Source organism: Equus asinus, chromosome 19 (assembly GCF_041296235.1).
Source record: "Equus asinus isolate D_3611 breed Donkey chromosome 19, EquAss-T2T_v2, whole genome shotgun sequence".
Classification (NCBI taxonomy): Eukaryota; Metazoa; Chordata; class Mammalia; order Perissodactyla; family Equidae; genus Equus; species Equus asinus.
The window spans coordinates 19959432-19976779 of record NC_091808.1 but is presented as its reverse complement, the minus strand read 5'-3'; the positions used below and the strand labels follow the sequence as shown (position 1 = coordinate 19976779).

Genomic DNA, 17348 nt, shown 5'->3' with positions numbered 1-17348 from the left:
GTTTGGCTTGAGTACGGTCTGTCATTGTTGGGCAAGAAGGGGAGGTATGAGGTTTGGGGGACATTTGGGTAGACAGGTGGGTCAGGGAAAAGGTGGAGAAACCAGAGATTTCCAGGGCCCCCTGCATGTGCTGCATAGGAAGGGTACAGAAGTGTGGCTTCTAAGGGGCAGGGCAAAAGGAGGAGACAAAGGGCAGTGCGATCCCAGCCCTCCTGAAGAGTTTGCCTGGAATAGTCCTGGGTTATGTCTATTATCCCAGTACAATTCCTAACAGTACCCTATTTAATTTTTCCAGTGTGTCCCAGTTGAGACAACTGATTACACTGCCACTGTGAGGCTCATACAGACCTCTGCATTAGAGAGGTGCCTCCCCGTCCCCGCCTTTTACACTGTTCCTGTGCTTTCACTCTAGTGTAGCTGCCAGGCCAGTCTGAGGACTGAGGCTGAATTACAGCCACTTCCAGGAGGATGCATAGTAGGTGGCAATGCTCCCTGCAGAGGCAGACAAAGGGGCTGGGAAATAGGGAGCAGGCGAGGGCCAGGACAGGCTCAAGGCCAGAGAGAAGGCAGACCTGGGCCTGTTTCAGAATCAGTCACTCGGTGAAGGTGGAAGGAGACAAAGGAGAGGCAGAGGTCTGAGGGGAGAGGGCAGATTGAGAGGACAGCCTGGAAATGTTAAGACAGGGACTTGCAGGAGTCTATGAGCTAGTAACCATTCTGTTTAACATGCTTTATAGAGCATTAGGCACAACAGCACATGCGGTTAGATACAACTGTTTGAGGATGCTGAAAGAAAATAGGACTCGACCTAGTAAGAAGGAAAGAGAAGATGGAATGGGTAAAACCAAGATCATATGGCCAGGGACTTTGGTGGAGTAATGAGGAAGAAATTAGGAACTCACAGGTTAAAAACACAGCGTGCCCCAACAAGAAAGCAATTTGTGGTCCATGTCTCTCTTTTATGTAGCCGTCAACCTCAAAGTACTATAGCCAGAGTCCCAAGAGGGTTCCAGCCACTCTGACACCCCAAAAGCCAGCCCTTGCGTAGGCCCTGAGCTCCTCAGGCTGGCTCTGGTTCCAGTCTGCAGCCTGGGCCACGCCCTCTTCTTGTCTGGGAGGCGGGGTAGGCTCTCAGCCTTCAGGTCCAGTTGGGGGAGCAGCAGGAGCAGGAGGGTTGGGGTCTTCCAACTGCACGTCATGCAGGTGCACTGTGGGTGTGGTGGGGTCTTTGCCTACGCCCTGGTTCGGGTCAGCCTGGTCAGGGTGGTGCCTGCGCACGTGCTTGACCACCTGGAATTTCTGCTTGGCCTTGTAGCTGCAGAGGCGGCAGAAGAAGGGGTGGCGGTCAGTGTGGGTGAGGGCATGATGGCGCAGGCCAGCAGCCCAGCGGAAAGCGCGGTGGCACACATTGCACACATAGGGTTTGGCCTCGCTGTGTTTGCGGAGGTGGGTGCGCAGCAGGAAGCGCGTCTTGAAGGCCTTGCCGCACTGCTCACACATGAAGGCCCGTGCTTCCCGGTGCCGTGTCTCCTGGTGTACGCGCAGTGCATCAGCTCGGTTGGTGCAGTACTCACACTCGGGACACTGGTATGGCTTCAGTCCTGGAAGACAGGGCAAGGGAACAAATCACCGTTGAAGGGGGTGGAACAAGGTTCAGTGGACCATAAGAGTCACTGTGATTCTGGGGCATAAAAAACACAAGCAGCAAGCTGACTAATGACCTTATCTTTGGAATGTTCCATTCTTGTCTGACATTTCTATGTCCTTCTCCCAACACAGCCCCTTGTATACAGTGAGTGCTCAATGGATGCTGATAACTAACTGGACCCCTAAGTAGCCCCCTGGTAACAATGAATACTCAAATATGATAGGATTTCCACTTGGGGAATTCCAACCCCCTTTTGGTCATGGGGTACTCGAAATTTGGGAATCCATTTAAATATAACTCCTTGTTCAACTCAAGATGTAAAAGAAAGTGCCTAAGGGAAAAGGTGGAGGCAAAAGAAGTGGCATTCATAAATGCAGAGGGTCTTGAAATACATCTGGTCATTCCTTTACATGGCGGACCATATGCAATAATCACAGGCACACCATCGTCAACCTTTTTCTGAGAGCCCACAGTTCGTGGACTCCATGCCCAGGAGGAAAGAGGGATAAGTTAAAACAGGTGAACCCTCCACTCTCTCCTCCTTACTCATGATATTCCATCATGTCTGTGTAGGAACCAGCTAGTCACTCATGTTTGAGTTGGGGGGTTCTCAACTTTGTGCCACAATCACCCAGGAAGCTCTTGCAAAGAACAAAGGCCCAGACTCTCAGGTTTATCCCTCTTCCGACTGTGACAGGTCTTCAGTGTGTTGGGAAGCTATTCAGACTACCCACTACCCTCAATGTGAAACTTGATGTGCATCCTGAATCTGAATAAGGACGGACACCACACTAGGCAGGTTGGGTGTGCCAGGGAACCCGGGAAGCCCTTGGGCCCGTCAAAACCATGCAGACTCACCTGTGTGCTTGGTCATATGGTACTTGAGCTGGTTGACCCACTTGCACTTGTAGCCACAGTCGGGACACAGATACTTCCGTTCCTCCTTGTGAATCCTCATATGGTACTGGAGGGGGGAAGAACAAAGAGTCTACCCAGAAGATGTGCACCCCTTGGTACGCATTGGATGTGGAATTAGGGCAAGTAGGCAGAGAAACTGCTGGCAGATAATCCCATTCCCTGCTCTGATCCTATCCAGATTCCTAGTACCAATCAGGACCTGGTCACTTTGACACAAACCTAACCCATCAGCCTACCTGTAGGTCTGCCCTGACTATCTCAGCTCTGCCACTTATCACTGTGTCTTTGGATGACTTAACCTCTAATTCTCAGTTTATTATTCTGTAAAGCGGGAAGCAGTGAAAGTAACTATATCTCATAGTTTTGAAAAGATTAAAATTACAGTCTCCAGCATACAGTAAGTGCTCAATAAATGTTAGCTGTTATTATCATCCAAATTATCCCCAACCTATTGCATGCCTTTATCAATGCCTCGCATATATTATGGACTTTTATCTTTGGAACAATCCTACGAAGTATTATCCCCTTTTTACAGATGAGGAATCTGAGGCTTGGAGAAGTTAAGGAACTTGACCAGGTCACAGAGCTAATACTTGGAAGAGTCAGGATTAGAGAACCCAGGCAGTTTAACTCCACAGCCTGCACTCCTTCCATCCCTGGCCCCCATGGCCCCTGACCTTACCTTGAGGCGAGAGGGGTCAGCACAGGCATAGGGACAGAGGTGACAGCGGTAGGGCTTTTCCCCAGTGTGGATGCGGCTATGCCAGGTGATCTTCTGCCGATTCTTGGTGCTGTAAGCACAGTCGGTGCACTTGTAGAGCCGGGTGCCCCCGTGCCCTTTCACATGGTGATCTAGCACCAGCTGATGGCGGCAGGCAAAGTCACAGAAGGGGCAGCGCAGAGGCGGCTGGCCAGCATCCCCATCCCCATCTGAGGCTGCTGCCACTGCTGAAGTCTCCTCATGCTGTTCCAAGTAGTGCTTCACCAGGCCCACCCGCTCCCGGGCAGCAAAGTCACAGAGCTGGCAGCGGTGGCTGAAATGCTGTTGCCTCCGGTGCTCATCCAGTGCTGGCCGGCTGGGGAAGGCCTCCTGGCAAGCCCCACACTCGAGCCGGGGGTGCTGTTTACGGGTGTGTCCTCGCAGGCTGGCAGGACTGGGGCACAGCAACCCACAGCGGGAGCAGTGCAGGGGGCCCTCAGTGGCCTCTGTGGGAGAGCCCGAGACTGGGGGTGTAGGCTCAGGATGCCTGCGCAGAGCATGCTGCTTGAGTGCTGTCTCAGAGCTGAACTGGGCCTCACACTGGGGGCAGGCAAAGGCCGGGGTGCCCTGGTGGCAGCTGTTGACATGGCGAGTGATGTCATGGCGAAGGTAGCCACTGTAGTCACAGAGTGGACAGAAGTGCGTGGGTGTTTTGTCGTGGACCCTCAGCCGGTGCAAGCGCAGTTTTGAGTTGGTACCAAATGTCTGAGGACAGGAGCTGCAGGGGATGCGGCCAACACCTGTGTGTCGGGACTGGTGAGCCTCCAACCGATACCGTCTTGTGGTGGAAAAGTCACAGAAAGGGCACTGATGTGGCTTCACGCCTTCGTGCTTGAGGCGCCGGTGCTGCTGTAGGCACCGGCTCTGCTTACAGGTGAAGCCACAGTCCCCACACTGAAGAGGGGGCCGGGGGCCACGGGCTGGGGATGCGGTGGGATGCCTCCGCTTCTGGTGGAGCCTCAGGGCAGCAGCAGCAGGAGCAGTGAACGGGCAGAGGCCACAGTGCAGCTCTCCAGACTGCTCAAGGGGGCATCCCCGGGTCTGGTGAGTCCTCAGAGCCCGTTCCTGCTGGCAGCTAAAGGGACACGTGGGGCAGGAGAAGCGAGCCCCCTTTTGCTTTGGAACCAGAGCTGTGTCCCCATCACCAGGGCTGCACTCTGTATTCCCATTGCTTAGGGGAGCAGAGTCCCCACTGCTTAGTGGGGACACAACAGGCTGGGTCTGGGAGGCCCCTCGCTTTCCTCCCCCACCACGTCCCCCGCGGCAGCCTTCAGACACGTGGGATGTAATGGAGGAGAGCCGAGAACAAAGGAACGGGCAGGAGTTGCAGTGAAACTTGCCCTGCTCAAAGTGGAACTTCTCAGGGGTCTCTGAGGGTGAGCAGTTTCCTGCAGGAGGGACTGTGGAGCCAGAGAGCGTGGCCAGAGTCTCCTCTATTTCTTCTGGCTCCCTAGGAAGCTCAGAAGCAGCATCTTTTAGGAGCACCAGCTCTACTTCTAATGGTGCATGTGGGGGCTTCCCACCTTCTGCATTCTCTGAGGCCTGGGTGCCCCGGGGCAGAGGACGCAGAGGGATGGGTGAATCTGCTCTGGGCAAACCCTTATTCTTTCTGAGCAGAACAGGGCACTTCTTCAGCAGGTGGGTGCTGAGGCCACGCTGTTGCTTGAAGCTCGCCCCACACTCAGGGCACAGCAGGGGCTCTCGGCGGCCCTGGCACCCAGTCCTAGAGTGCAGACTCAGCGCCTTCTCCCGGCGGGTGATGAAAGGACAGTGTGGACAGCGGAAAGCCCGCCCCTCTCCCTGTATCACCACCATCTGAACCCGCCCCTCCAGCACCAGGGCCTCTGCCTGTTCTTTGTCCTGCCTCCTTAGGGCCTTGAGTAACAACTCTGATTCAGGGAACTGGGGCAGGGGTGCTGTCTCCGTAGGTGGAGTTGCCTTGAAGGGTCCCACCCAGCTGTTAGGGGGATCCTCTGAGGAAGGGGGACTTCTGGGGCGCTCAGGGACTGGCTTTTCCAGAATGGGCTCTTCTTCAGCACCCAAACCAGAAGTCCCAGCACCTTCAAAGGTAGACAGCTCTGTCAAAGTTGATTCTGGCTCTTCCAGTCTTAGCGGCCCTGAGGGATCCAAGGGCCTGAACTCCACAGGGGCTATTTCAGCGATCTCCTCAAGGGGTGGCTCGGCGACAGGCCCCAGCTCTACTCCCAGGGCCTCTAGGTGCAGTGTGCAGCCGCTCTCATCTACCTCTGCTGGACTGGGGCTGCCAACCAGGCCAGCCCCCTGGGGAACCTCACTGCCATCCTGTCTCCTGCTGCTGTCTTCCTCACTGGTCTCTTGCAGGGCCTGGTCCAAGCTGGGGTCCACCACAGTCCCAGGGTCTTGGTCCGGCCCCTCAGGCTGGGCAGACAGCTGGCTTGAGGGCTCTAAGTCTGCTGGGGGTGTCGGGCACTGTCTGGGCCCCTCTTCTGGCTCCTGGCTGGCATAGCGGAGCTGCCAGACCTGATCCCCAGGCACGTAGCCGTGGGCCTTGCGCTTGTGGAAGAAGAGGGTGGTGTTGCTGAAGGTGCGGTAGTCGCAGAGGGCACAGCAGAACTCGCGGAGGCGCGTGTGCTTGCAGTTCTCGTGGCTCAGCAGGGCCTGCTTGTGGCGGCTCTGGTAGCTGCAGTAGCGGCAGGGGTAGAGTGGGGCTGGCGTGCCGGGGTGGTGCTGGGAAGCCATATGCTTCTGCAGCTCGTACTTCCGCTTGCAAGCGAAGGCACACACCTCACACATCAGGGACTTGCCCTGGTGCCGCAGCTTGTGGCTGCTCAGCTGATCAGCCCGGTGGCAGCGGTAGGAGCACTGGTTGCACTGGTATCTGTGAGGAGGGGGAGAAGGAGTCACAATTATAATTGAATCATAACAACCAACGGTTGCTAAAGAAATACTTACTATGGGCCAGGCTCTACCTTCAGCAGTATACATGCATCATCTAATTTAATCTTCTTTTCCACTACCCTGTGACATACATATATATTTTACAGAAGTTAATAACTTGCCTAAGGTTACAAAGGAAGTGAAGGGTAGAGACAGTCTAGCTTCAGGGCTCGAGTTCTAACGCCAGCTCTATATTGCCTCCTAAAGGGAAGATATCATGAATCAGCAACCCACTGTGGACTTCTAAGGAGCTGACATGGCTACAGTCCCACAGGGCAGGTTTCTGTGCCCAGTTCCTTATTCTCCCAGGAAGGCATGAAAGCTAAGGAAAAACCCTAGCCAGCTGTGCCAGCAGATCAGAGGGGAACTTGGCTGGATCTGGAAATGGCCAGGATTGGGGCCACACATGTTGTCCCTCTACTTTCCCAGGACTGGACTCTGAGAACTGAAGTGACACCTTAGTCTCTGGGTCTGTCCTCCCTTCCCTGAGCCCAGAGAGCTCTCACCATGCAGACCAGGCCACAGGCACAGAGGCCAGCTATAACCAATGGAGTGGAGATGAGAGGAGCAGAGAGGGTGTTAGGAGCAGTCTCTCGGAGGCCAGAAGAGCAACAGGGCCAGAAGTTGAATCCCAGAGGAGGCGAGCTTAGCATAAGGGTCTTGGGAGAGGGATGGGGGGATGCGTGCACTCATACCTGAGGTCGCCTGCATGTTTTCGCATGTGCACACTGAGGTAGTGCTTCCATTTGGTGACATAGCCACACTCAGTGCACATGTAATCCTTGGTGTTGGAGTGGGTCAGCATGTGCTTGGATAGGTAGCTCACGTCTCGGCACGTGAAGTCACACAGCTCACACTTGTGAGGCTTCTCGCCTTACGTGGGGATGGGGGTAGGTGGGGATGAGAGGGGAGAAAACAAAGGTCAGACGCAGATCAAGTGAGCAAACAGACTATTTTTCCCAGCAAGCTTGCCCTCGTGCCAGCAGGTGCTAAAGCTCCACAGCTACCTGATGCGCTCATCTCACAGTCACTGCTGCTTCTCTGCCCTCTCAGACAGCCACTTCTTGCTCCAGCATCAGCGAAGATGGCAGGAAAGTGAAGACTGAGCTTTTCAAAACTAGCTCTACAGTCCACTCCTGATTTGTTAGACAGCTTCTTGGCACTAATGGCCAACTGCTCCACTTAGCCTGACTCCTTCCAGTTTTGTGGAAGAGAAGGAGAAAAACTTAGGCAATACAACACAGGGCTTAAGAACTCTGACTCTGGAGTCCAACACAGTAATAAGGATTAACAGCCACATTTATATAGTGCTCACCATGTGCCAGACACCTTTCTGAGCGCTTTACAGAAATGCCTCCTTGTACTGAATCCTCACGACAGCCCTAGGAGGCAGGTATTATGCGACCTCCTTCTACAGAGGAAGAGGCTGATGCACAGAGACTATTCACTGTGGCCTGGGGCAGGTCATTTAACCCTCTAAGTCTCAGTGTCCTTGTCTCCACAACAGGGGCAACAAAATACTGACCTCATACGGTTGATATGAAGATTAAATGAGATGCCCAAAGTCCTCAATAGCACCCAGTGAGAACTCGAGGATGAGCTGTCTGTGTAGTTGGTCAAGACTGGGCACTGAGAGGCTGGGAGCCGCAGTCCTTCTGGACCCTTCCCTGTTATCCCTGCCCACCACTCAGACCTTTCTCTGTGGTGACAGGCAAGCGGCGTGGTGTTCTGGCTCTGGTTCTGATACTAGCTGTGCAACCCTGAAACAGGCCATTAAACTTTTCAGAGTTTCTCATCTTTGCCTGCCTTCCTTACAAGACTGGTGTCATGGATTAAATGAGAGAACATTTATGAAAGTACTCTGTTAACTATAAAGCACTATATAGATGTAAGGTTTTAGGAAAGGCCTTGGAAAAACGAGATTTTGTGACTAAAGCATGTATAGAAATGAACTTTTCAATGAGAACAACAGCTTTGCCCCAAGCTACCTAAAAACTGTACTCCCAAACTAGAGTGTTTGATGAGACTTTTTAATGTCTCGTCAATCCACTGACACTTACACAGAGATCAAATGGGATGCTGCTGTAGCAGGAAGCCTGATTTGCTTGTCACTCAAAGCATTAGTAATGCTGGTAACCAGTTAACAGTCTGAGTTAACACACCTGCAACTTCCAGGCCCCCAGACATGACTGTGCTTCAGTATCACGGCTGCCAAGGCTATGACAGGTATGATGGCTCTGCCTCCTGGCCCCTGGCTCTCACAGCCCATCCCAAAACTTGAACTGCAAAGGAAGGTATCTGTCCTGGTCTGAGTTTCTTCGCTTTGCCAGGCTGGGTGCTGACCCGCCCAAGCCTGACTAGGGGTGGGCAGAAGTGGACAGGACCGTAAGGGTAAGGCCAGTGCACAGTGTAAAGCACAGGCTCAAACAGACGCCTGGATTCAAACCCCAGCCTGACCACTTTCCTAGCTGAGTGACACTCAGATTAAGGCTGACTTATAAACTACAAATACTAGGTTTATGTCAGAAAGGCTAAGGCAAATGAGACAAAGCATGCGAAGCCCTCTGTGTGTCCGTACAGGGAAGCACACGTTTGCCGTCCTCCTCCTCCTATCCTATTCCCGTGGAGAGGGAAGCCATCTCACCGGTGTGCAGCAGCATGTGGCGGATGAGCACCCTCTTGTGGGCAGTGGCGAAGCTGCACTCAGGACACTGGTGGATCTTCTCGTGGGCGTGCATCTTGCCCACATGGTCCTGGTAGGCCACTGGGTTGAAGGTGGCAAAGGGGCAGAATGTGCAGCGCAGCTCTTCACTGCCAGGGTGGCCCTGCTTCTTGTGTTTGCGGAACAGGTGCTTGTTGGAGCAGGCAAAGTCACAGTGGGGGCAGTGGAAGGCATAGTGGCTCTTGTGGTGGGCCTCCATGGCTTCTGCTGTGGCAAAGAGCATGGGACACGAGTGATGGCGGCACTCCACAGCCCGCACCCCATGGCTCTCCTTCAGGTGCTTTATGAAGGCCTTGCGGTCGGGCGCCACGTAGCTGCAGCCCTCCTGAAAGCAGCGGAGGGGCAACGGCTCGGCCGCAGCCGCTGCCGTGTGGCTCTTGAGATGCTCTTTAAGGGCCTGGCTAAGGCGGAATTCCTCACGGCAGACGGGACAGGCATAGGTGTCCGAGTAGAAGTTGGAAATATCCTCGTGCATGCTGGCCATGTGGCGGTTGAGTGCATTCCTCTCCACTGCACTGTAGTGGCACAGTGGGCAGCGGTGGGCCTTCTGGCCCAGCTCCCGGAGCAGATGGGTCTTGAGCTTGCTCTTACTGGTGAAGAACTTCTGGCAGTTGGGGCACTGGAGGCTGGGGTCTGGGAAGTGGAGATGCAGGTGCTCCACCAGATGGGTCCGCTTCTTAAAGCAGCGCTTGCATTCTGGACACCTGTGGGTCTTGAAGAGGGACTCGGTGCCAGAAGCCACATCCCCTGGGAGAGGGAAAGGCAGAGAGGGTTGAGAGCGAGATTCTTCAAAAGGCCAGCAGCTGGCTAGATAACGGGAGAACTTTATTTTGCCCAGACATACATGTTGTATGGCCTTTCCCCTTTCTCTCCAGGAAACCAAATCACAGCATCTCAAACACTGTAGTCTCAAAGAAGAGATGAGAAATTCAAGTATTTAGAGAAACAAAATCATAAGGACTTCTCAGACCTTGCTGTGGCCTGTCTGAAGTGCTTTACCCAGCCAGCCACTATTCCTGAGCCTTAGTCTAGCGCTGCTCAAAAGAACAATCTGGATGGAACATTCTTATTCTTCCTGCCCTTGTTCATGGGGGTAGGCAGAAGGATTAGCAGGGCTGGTTGGAAGGAAGAGAACCCCATAGGGAGTGAGCGGAAAGGAAGAGAAGAAGGTAAAGTACTCGTACTTCCAAACACTGACTCCCTGAGTTCTAGCCCACAGAGAGCTGGTAATACATACAATCAGATCTTTCGTATTCCCCTGACAGGAAATACGCTCCCTGTGCGATGGGTTTCAAATGTTCTATTGAGTTGGGAAACTGGGAAGCAAGAATTCAGAAAAAAATCTTAGGGGGCTCAATGCCAGAGAAGACAGGCTGCAGATCATCAATAACCTTTGGCCTCTTATACTATATTACTCTCTCCTCCCCTAGAAAGGAGCTTTCTGCCGAGGACACCCAGCCCAGGAGAGCAAACTCAGTCTAACCCTACTCCGTGTTACTAGAGTCTTGACTCATTTGTCATCGTCCCACTAGACACGTCACAGTGGGATGTTAAGAACCAAAGGATCTGAACCAAAGCTCAGAAGAACCAAACCCTAGAGCTTCAAAGCCAGGCTCTCCACAGTCCACTCCTCCCCAGCGAGCAGTCCAAGCCTAATGGGGTCATTACCTTCCAACTGCTGAGCCCCCTGGCCTTTCTCCAGGGCCTTCTGGGAGTCCTTCAGGGTGCCACTCTCCTCTTCTTCCTCTATGTCCTCCTCTTCAGCTGACTCCTGCCCAGGCAAGGGCGTACCTGCTTCCTCCAAAGGCTCTCCCCCTCCTGGGGGCAGTTTGGGAGCTGGAGACACAGAAAACTTGATGACGTCTACAGGAGCCAATGAGAGCACTGAATGCTGGTACTTCTCTTCCTGGCTGGCAGAATCACCCTCTCCCCCATTGACCATAAGGTAATCTGGGTCCTATGTATATAAATTTATTCCAGCTATCAGTAACACTCCAGCCTAAGGTAAATCAAACCTCAGATAACACCATCCCCAGATGCCTTGAAGGTAGGAGCTCTGAGGTCACTGGAGTGGGGTCAGACGCTGTGAGGTGGAGAATGGGTAGACTGCACTTCCCTGGCTCAGTCCTCAGGGCTAATGGCTGGTGGCTCAGTGCAGGTGAGCATACACTGACCTCTAAACTGTTCTGCTCAGAAATCCAACTCAGCAATTCAGGGTCACACCCTGTCCCCTTCTATCCTTCTAGCAAGTTGCCTTGGTAAGACAAAGACATATGACTATTTCCCAGGAAAGAGGGGTCTTCTCTTTGGGAACAGAGCACAGATGAGTCTTAGCAAGCCAAATTCTGATCACAATCTTGGCCTCTCCTGGCCTGGTTTCTCTATTTCCTCCTGCTCACCACATGCCCTTTTTTGCAGACCAAGATGAGTAAGAATCAGTGAAGCACCACCTGCCTTGAAGGTTTCTTTTTAAAATAACTCTAGCTTCTCCCGCACAATCCCACTTGTTCTAAGAGGGAGCGTGCAAGCATTCTACCAGTGGCTATAGCCACTGAAAGGCATTTTAGCTTTTGCCCTCAGAAAGTTCTGAAATGGATCAGAAGAGAATATTGGTCAAGTAACTCCAAGGACACAGCGCAGTCAAAGCCAAATTTCACTCATCGTCATAGACAAAGACATGCTCTTTGTCCCATATATTCTGACCGGCCCAAGGTTTCTAGATGCCTTCCCATGTCAGCCAGTATTCTGTCCTACTAAGCCACTACTCTGGATTCTTGTATAGAAACAACTGCATCCTACAAAATCGACTGTGGCTACATTCCAGGCAGGATACAGTGGGACCCCGGCCTCATACCTGGCAACAGTTCTCGTGATGGAAGACTCTGAACGGCAGACAGTTCTCCCTGTGTCCCGGCCCCATGGCTCCGCTGGTGCTGCCGGAAGAGTTTGACGTTGGAGCCCATGAAGCTGCAAAGGTTGCAGTGGAATGGGTAATGGGCCTGCCGGTGCAGCTCCATGCCCTGCTGGCTCCCGAAGAGCAGGGGACAGCCCCGGAAAGAACAGGGCACAGGAACCACTCTGTGGGTCTGCCTCAGGTGGTGCTGCAGACCCTTGCGATCTTCAGCGGAGAACACACAGCCAGACTCTGGGCAGGAGAAGATGTCAGGAGTGCCCCGGTGAATCTTGAAGTGGCTCTTCAGGGCCTGGGGTTGGGCAAACTCCTGTCTACACACGGGGCACGACAGGGGGCTACCTGGTGGGCCCTGGCCCTGCAGAGGGCCAGGGAGAGAGAGGTTGCTGGGGGGCAGCTCTACAGAGCATGGGGGGCTAGAGAGGCCCTGCACAGGCTGTATAAGGGTCTCAGTGCACTGGTGCAGGGCCAGCAGAGTGGGCTCTGCGAAGCTCTGCTCACAGCGCTCACAGAAGTACACCTCCACCACCTTTACCAGGACACCTGCAGGCAGAGGACCGACAGAGAAAGGCACAGAATCAGATGGAATGAGACTCAAAGGAGTTAGTTACTAGTAGAAAACGTAGGAGAATCTTTTAATATTTGGGGAGTGAAGATGGACTTTAAGTCTGGTTCTACACCTGGACTCTAAGCCCCATCTGGTCAGGGCCGGCCTATCATGCACATGCATTTAGATTCCCAGTATCAAGCACAATACTTGGCACAAAGTAGGTACTTAATAAATATTTGTTAAATGAATGTAACAAGAATTAACCAAATCCAGAAAGCAATAAGAAAAGGCAATACAGGGGCCAGTCCCGTGGCCGAGTGGTTAAGTTCGCACGCTTCACTTCGGGGGCCAAGGGTTTCACCGGTTCAAATCCTGGGTGCGGACAGGGCACCGCTCATTAAGCCACGCTGAGGCAGCGTCCCACATGCCACAGCTAGAAGGACCCACAACTAAAAATACACGACTATGTACTGGGGGGCTTTGGGAGAAAAAGGAAAAAATAAAATCTTTAAAAAAAAAAGAAAAGGCAATATATTTTGCCCAAATAAAAAATCAGAAACTCCCAAAAGAAGAAAATGACAGTCTGGGGATAATATCTGCAACATAAATGACATAGTTTTACTTTCATATCCTGTAAAGTGATTTTCAAAGGCACAATAATTCATAAAATGGAGAAATCACATTTATAATAATCGCTGCCATTTCTTAGGCAACGGGCAGGACCTTCATAAAGGAAGGCTTAGGAAACACTTGCTTGGTCTTCCAAGTGCCCTGTGACAAGAGGGAAGTGGGTCCCTGTGAGGTCAGGGCCACCATCCTTGTCAATGTCAGAGCCATGACTCAGCCCCGGGGTGTCATGTTTGTATTTTTTTGCCCAGTTCATGGTACTTCAGAGCACAGATAAATCAAAATGAAATTTTGCCCTTACTGATGAACATCTGAGTTGTTTCCAACCGTTACAGAGAACACCCTCCATTGCATCCTCATCCCCGTATCCTTGTGCATGTGTGTGAGTCTTTCTATAGGACAGATCCCTGTAAGTGGAATTACGGGGTCAGAGTATGTGTATTTTAAAATTTGTAATATAGATAAATTAACCCTTAAAAGTTGATGCTAATTTATACTCTCCATGGGCTATAGGATAGTGTCTATTTCCCCACAGCCTCACCAACACTAGGTATTATAATAAACATTTAATTTTTGCCAAAGTTGAGAAACAAAAATGGTATCTCATAGTTATTTTTAACCGGAATTTGTGATAGTGAGATTAAGAATCCCTATGGTTATTGACTATGTTTATTTCTTCTTTAGTGAACTACATGTAGATTTTTCTCTTTTTTGTAAAAATTGTTTCTTTTTCATATTATGGGGCTCTTTGAATTTTAAAAACATTGACTCTTTATTATATTGCATGTGTTTTGTTTTGTTTTGTTTCTGCTTTTTTCTCCCCAAATCCCCCCAGTACACAGTTGCACATTTTAGTTGTGGGTCCTTCTAGTTGTGGCATGTGGGATGCCACCTCAGCGTGGCCTGACGAGCGGTGCCATGTCCGTGCGCAGGATCCGAACCAGCAAAACCCTGAGCCGCCGCAGCGGAGCATGCGAACTTAACCATTCGGCCCCGGGGCGGCCTCGACTCTTTCTTATATATTGCAAATATTTTCCCCAGGTTTTCTCTTTCTTTATTATTTCTTTCACCACATATAAGTTTAGAAATATCATATGATCAAATTAGCAAATCTTTTCCAGTATTCTTTATACACTGCCAAGAGAAGTTGTAACAACTGTACCTGGAGGATGGCAGTTAAAAAACAGGGAAGTTACCTAAAAATAAGAAGTTGTGGATACGGGAAGAATAAAAGAGAGAACCATTCTTCTAGCATAAATATAAATACTCAACTCCCACTCTTAACATGCCTTGGATGAGTTAAGTGTGTTACACACAAGAAACTAGGGCAGGGAAATACCAGATTACTTCTGGGGAGCCCTGCCAAACTCAGGGGGTGGAGAGAGGCTAGGCCTTTTGCCTAATCCCTGGCTGCAGTTCCTGGGTGGGAAGGTCAATATGGAGGAAAGAGTCCCAGAGGACTACGGGAGTAAGGATTGGGCAGAGGTGGCAGAAAGGTCTTCCCTTCTGGATTATCGCCTAGCAGACGTGATGCCCTCGGAGGGACAGACTGCCAAGAGCTTGGTACAAGGTTGTGCACCACCTCGCCAACCTTCAATCAACATTCACCAACTGCAAATCAAATCAAAACATCTCTAAGGATAAAAATAGGATGCTATCTTGTGTTCTCATCATATTTTTATAGAAGGACCAAAAATAGCAAAGAGAAAACCCCAGGGCTGCTTGTTCCACTGGCCTGCTAGCAACTGTGTTTGTACCTGGGGTCTCTCCAGGAGCACCTGGGGACAGGTTTCCAGCCACTGCTTCTACAATGATCTCCATGTTCCCTGTGTCCTCTTCAGTTGCTGTGGCTTCTACCAGCAGGCAGCCTGGGTCAGCAGGCAAAGGTGTGGGGTTCCCAGAAGGACAGGGGCTCTGGAGGGGCTCCAGAATTCCACGGTTTGAGAGAGGTGGGGGGATCAGCAACAGCTCAGAGCACAGTCCATCCATCTCCCCAGTGCTGTTGGCCGGCCGTGAGTCCAACACGGGGTCTGTCATCACCACCAACTTGTGTGCTGTGGCCTCTTAAATGCTGATAAACCAACCAGAAGAGACACCAAACAAAATATAGTTAGACCTGTCACTTTCTTCCCAGCTGGTGCAGGTGCACAGCCCAGTGCCTGCACACTTAGGCATTTCCTTGCATGGTGGCATGCCATACCTAGTTAACCCAGAAGTTTTTTTTATGACAACGTTTAGAACAAAAAGCATAAAAATGATAACAGGGGTCCATATCAGAAGAGAGCTAAAACAAGTTCTGGCCAATACAGTAATGACTGCAGGTTATGTTTCTCAGAGCTAAGTAACCTTGGTCAAATCATTAAGCAACCTGGGTCCCAGTTTTCTCATGTGCAACAAAACTGGGTGGGGCCAAGGGATCGCAGACGTCCCTTCCCCTCTTAACATTTTATGATCGTACTATTCCTTAGCATGGGTATAAAGCCCTTCCTTCATGACCTGACCCCTGCTGACCTCTCCAGACTCATCTTCCACCTCTCTCCTTGAGGGATCTCTGGACCAATCATACCAATGATTTGCCATTCCTCAGACTCACTACATTCTCTTTTGCTTCCACACCGTCTCTGTCTTTCTCTCTCTTCTTGTCTGCCTAACCAAATCCTAACTATCCTTTAAGAATCTGCACAAATGTCACTTCCACGGTGAAGGCTTCCTGACACTGCTTATCTAAGTTTCTCTCTCTCTCGCGCCCGGGCCTAATGGCACCTCGTACATAACCTTATCAAAAACTGTGTCCCACTGCACTGTTGTTTACCTATCAGGCTCCCTGCCGAGACTTGGAGCTTTCTGAGTGGAGTTTATTGGCGTTATCCCTTCACTGAACACAAACCACCAACAATCTATGCAAGTTGGACAAATAAGCGAGTTCTAGTGAAGAAGTGTAGACACGGAGATGCATCAGAGCAAAGCTAGGTTTCTACCAAGATACCAAGCTAGGTTTCTCCCTAGGTTCCTTACACATAAAGTAAGCCATCTGGAGAAATTTCAGACTCATTGACTATGGCCTCATATGGAACACTGGAACACAATTGAGAAACGAATGCTAACTAAATGGCATATACTGTTATATATGGCTAAAATTAGCTTAAACTGAATAATTAGTAATTAATAAGAATGACAGTAAACACTTGATGAAATGAAGTCATGGAGATCAAGTAAGGGCCTAGAGCTAGGAAATTAGGTTTCAGGTGAGAATCCTGCAACTCAAAATCTCAGATCACGGGGATTCAGAAGGTGGCGGGGTCAAAGGATCCTCTGGGAACCGGAGCCTTCAATTACTGATTATCGTCGCTGCTCTGGAAAATCTGGCAGCTCTGCCATATATGGCCTCAGGGGGCAGCCAAGGAGGACACGGTGAGGCCTAGATTGAGAACCTTCAGCCGCTGGAAGGCGGGGTGAGGTGGAAGACAGGCGGTCACAAGAGAACAAATGAGCTTATCTTTGGGGCAGGGGCACTGAGGAACGGAAAGAGCAAATTAAGGCAGAGAGAAAGCCTGGAGAAAGATTGAGACTCGGCCTGGGGACCAAGGCACCCGGGTTTCCAGCTGTCTGTGGGGTGCGACTCACCGCATGGCCTCGGACAGCTACAGTCACGTCGCTTCTCTAGGCCTCAGCTTTCCTATCTGTAAAGTGGAGGCGATGACAGCGTTTACATCGCTGGGCGGCAGCGGGAATCAAAAGATCCGGCGACTGGGAAAGGCGTTTTGTAACCTGCAAGGCTTGAGATAGAGCATCGTCATGATCATGGTCCTGAGGAGAGGCAGCGGGTAACCGGGCGCGGTCCAGAGCAGTGACGCGGCTGAGGCCCCCGGGCGGCTGATGTGATGCGCCGGGGCCCGGCTCGTCGGCGCGCTCCCTTCAGCACCTCCTCCCAAGGGTTCCCGCCGCCCAGGCCCACCCTCATCCTGGGGTTCGAAAAACTTTTGCCTCCAGCCCGCTTCACGCGCACTACCTGCTATAGTTCCCGCCCCGCAGCGGCTCACTCACCTCCCCGCCCAGGGCCAGCGGGAGCCGCATCTCTATGGTCGACCAGCAGCTGGAGCAGCCTCCCGGGACTCCCTTCGTGCGACCGCCTCCGGTCCAGCCGCCTCTAGGACGACGGGCGTATAGAGGCCACTCTCTCTTCCTCTTGGCCGCTGGCGGAGTACTCTATGGTTTTCTCTATCGTTTTTCACCGCCCACCCCAGCCCGGCCGTGACGCCCACGGACTACCATCGAGAGCTACGGAGCAGAGTGGCA

The 17348-nt window shown here is 51.8% G+C and overlaps 1 protein-coding gene across 2 annotated transcripts; it reads right to left on the bottom strand.

Moving 5' to 3' along the window:
- Positions 1-10: 10 nt before the first annotated feature.
- On the bottom strand, positions 11-17227 carry ZNF142 (zinc finger protein 142). 2 transcript variants are annotated; one of them, XM_014852536.3, is made up of 10 exons: positions 17097-17227; positions 16677-16828; positions 14810-15123; positions 11819-12418; positions 10633-10800; positions 8887-9711; positions 6938-7115; positions 3249-6183; positions 2507-2612; positions 11-1601 (listed from the first exon to the last, which is right to left on the bottom strand). In XM_014852536.3, the coding sequence occupies exons 3-10, from the start codon at positions 15087-15089 to the stop codon at positions 1132-1134; spliced, it is 5562 nt and encodes a 1853-aa protein (XP_014708022.1). In that variant the 5' UTR covers positions 15090-15123; positions 16677-16828; positions 17097-17227; the 3' UTR covers positions 11-1131. The 2 variants fall into 2 exon arrangements, with proteins under 2 accessions (XP_014708022.1, XP_044607355.1); XM_044751420.2 differs by lacking the exons at positions 16677-16828; positions 17097-17227 and having other exon boundaries at positions 11819-11931; positions 14810-14949.
- Positions 17228-17348: the final 121 nt, after the last annotated feature.

What these genes read in the sequence shown, in the direction of transcription:
- ZNF142 (XM_014852536.3), bottom strand. Translation starts at nt 15,089, where the DNA reads ATGACAGACCCCGTGTTGGACTCACGGCCGGCCAACAGCACTGGGGAG. An exon ending in TGCTCCTGGAGAGACCCCAG is followed by an intron (nt 12,419 to 14,809) that starts GTACAAACACAG and finishes CTCTGCCTGCAG; the next exon opens with GTGTCCTGGTAAAGGTGGTG. An exon ending in AAACATGCAGGCGACCTCAG is followed by an intron (nt 6,184 to 6,937) that starts GTATGAGTGCAC and finishes CCCTCCTCACAG; the next exon opens with ATACCAGTGCAACCAGTGCT.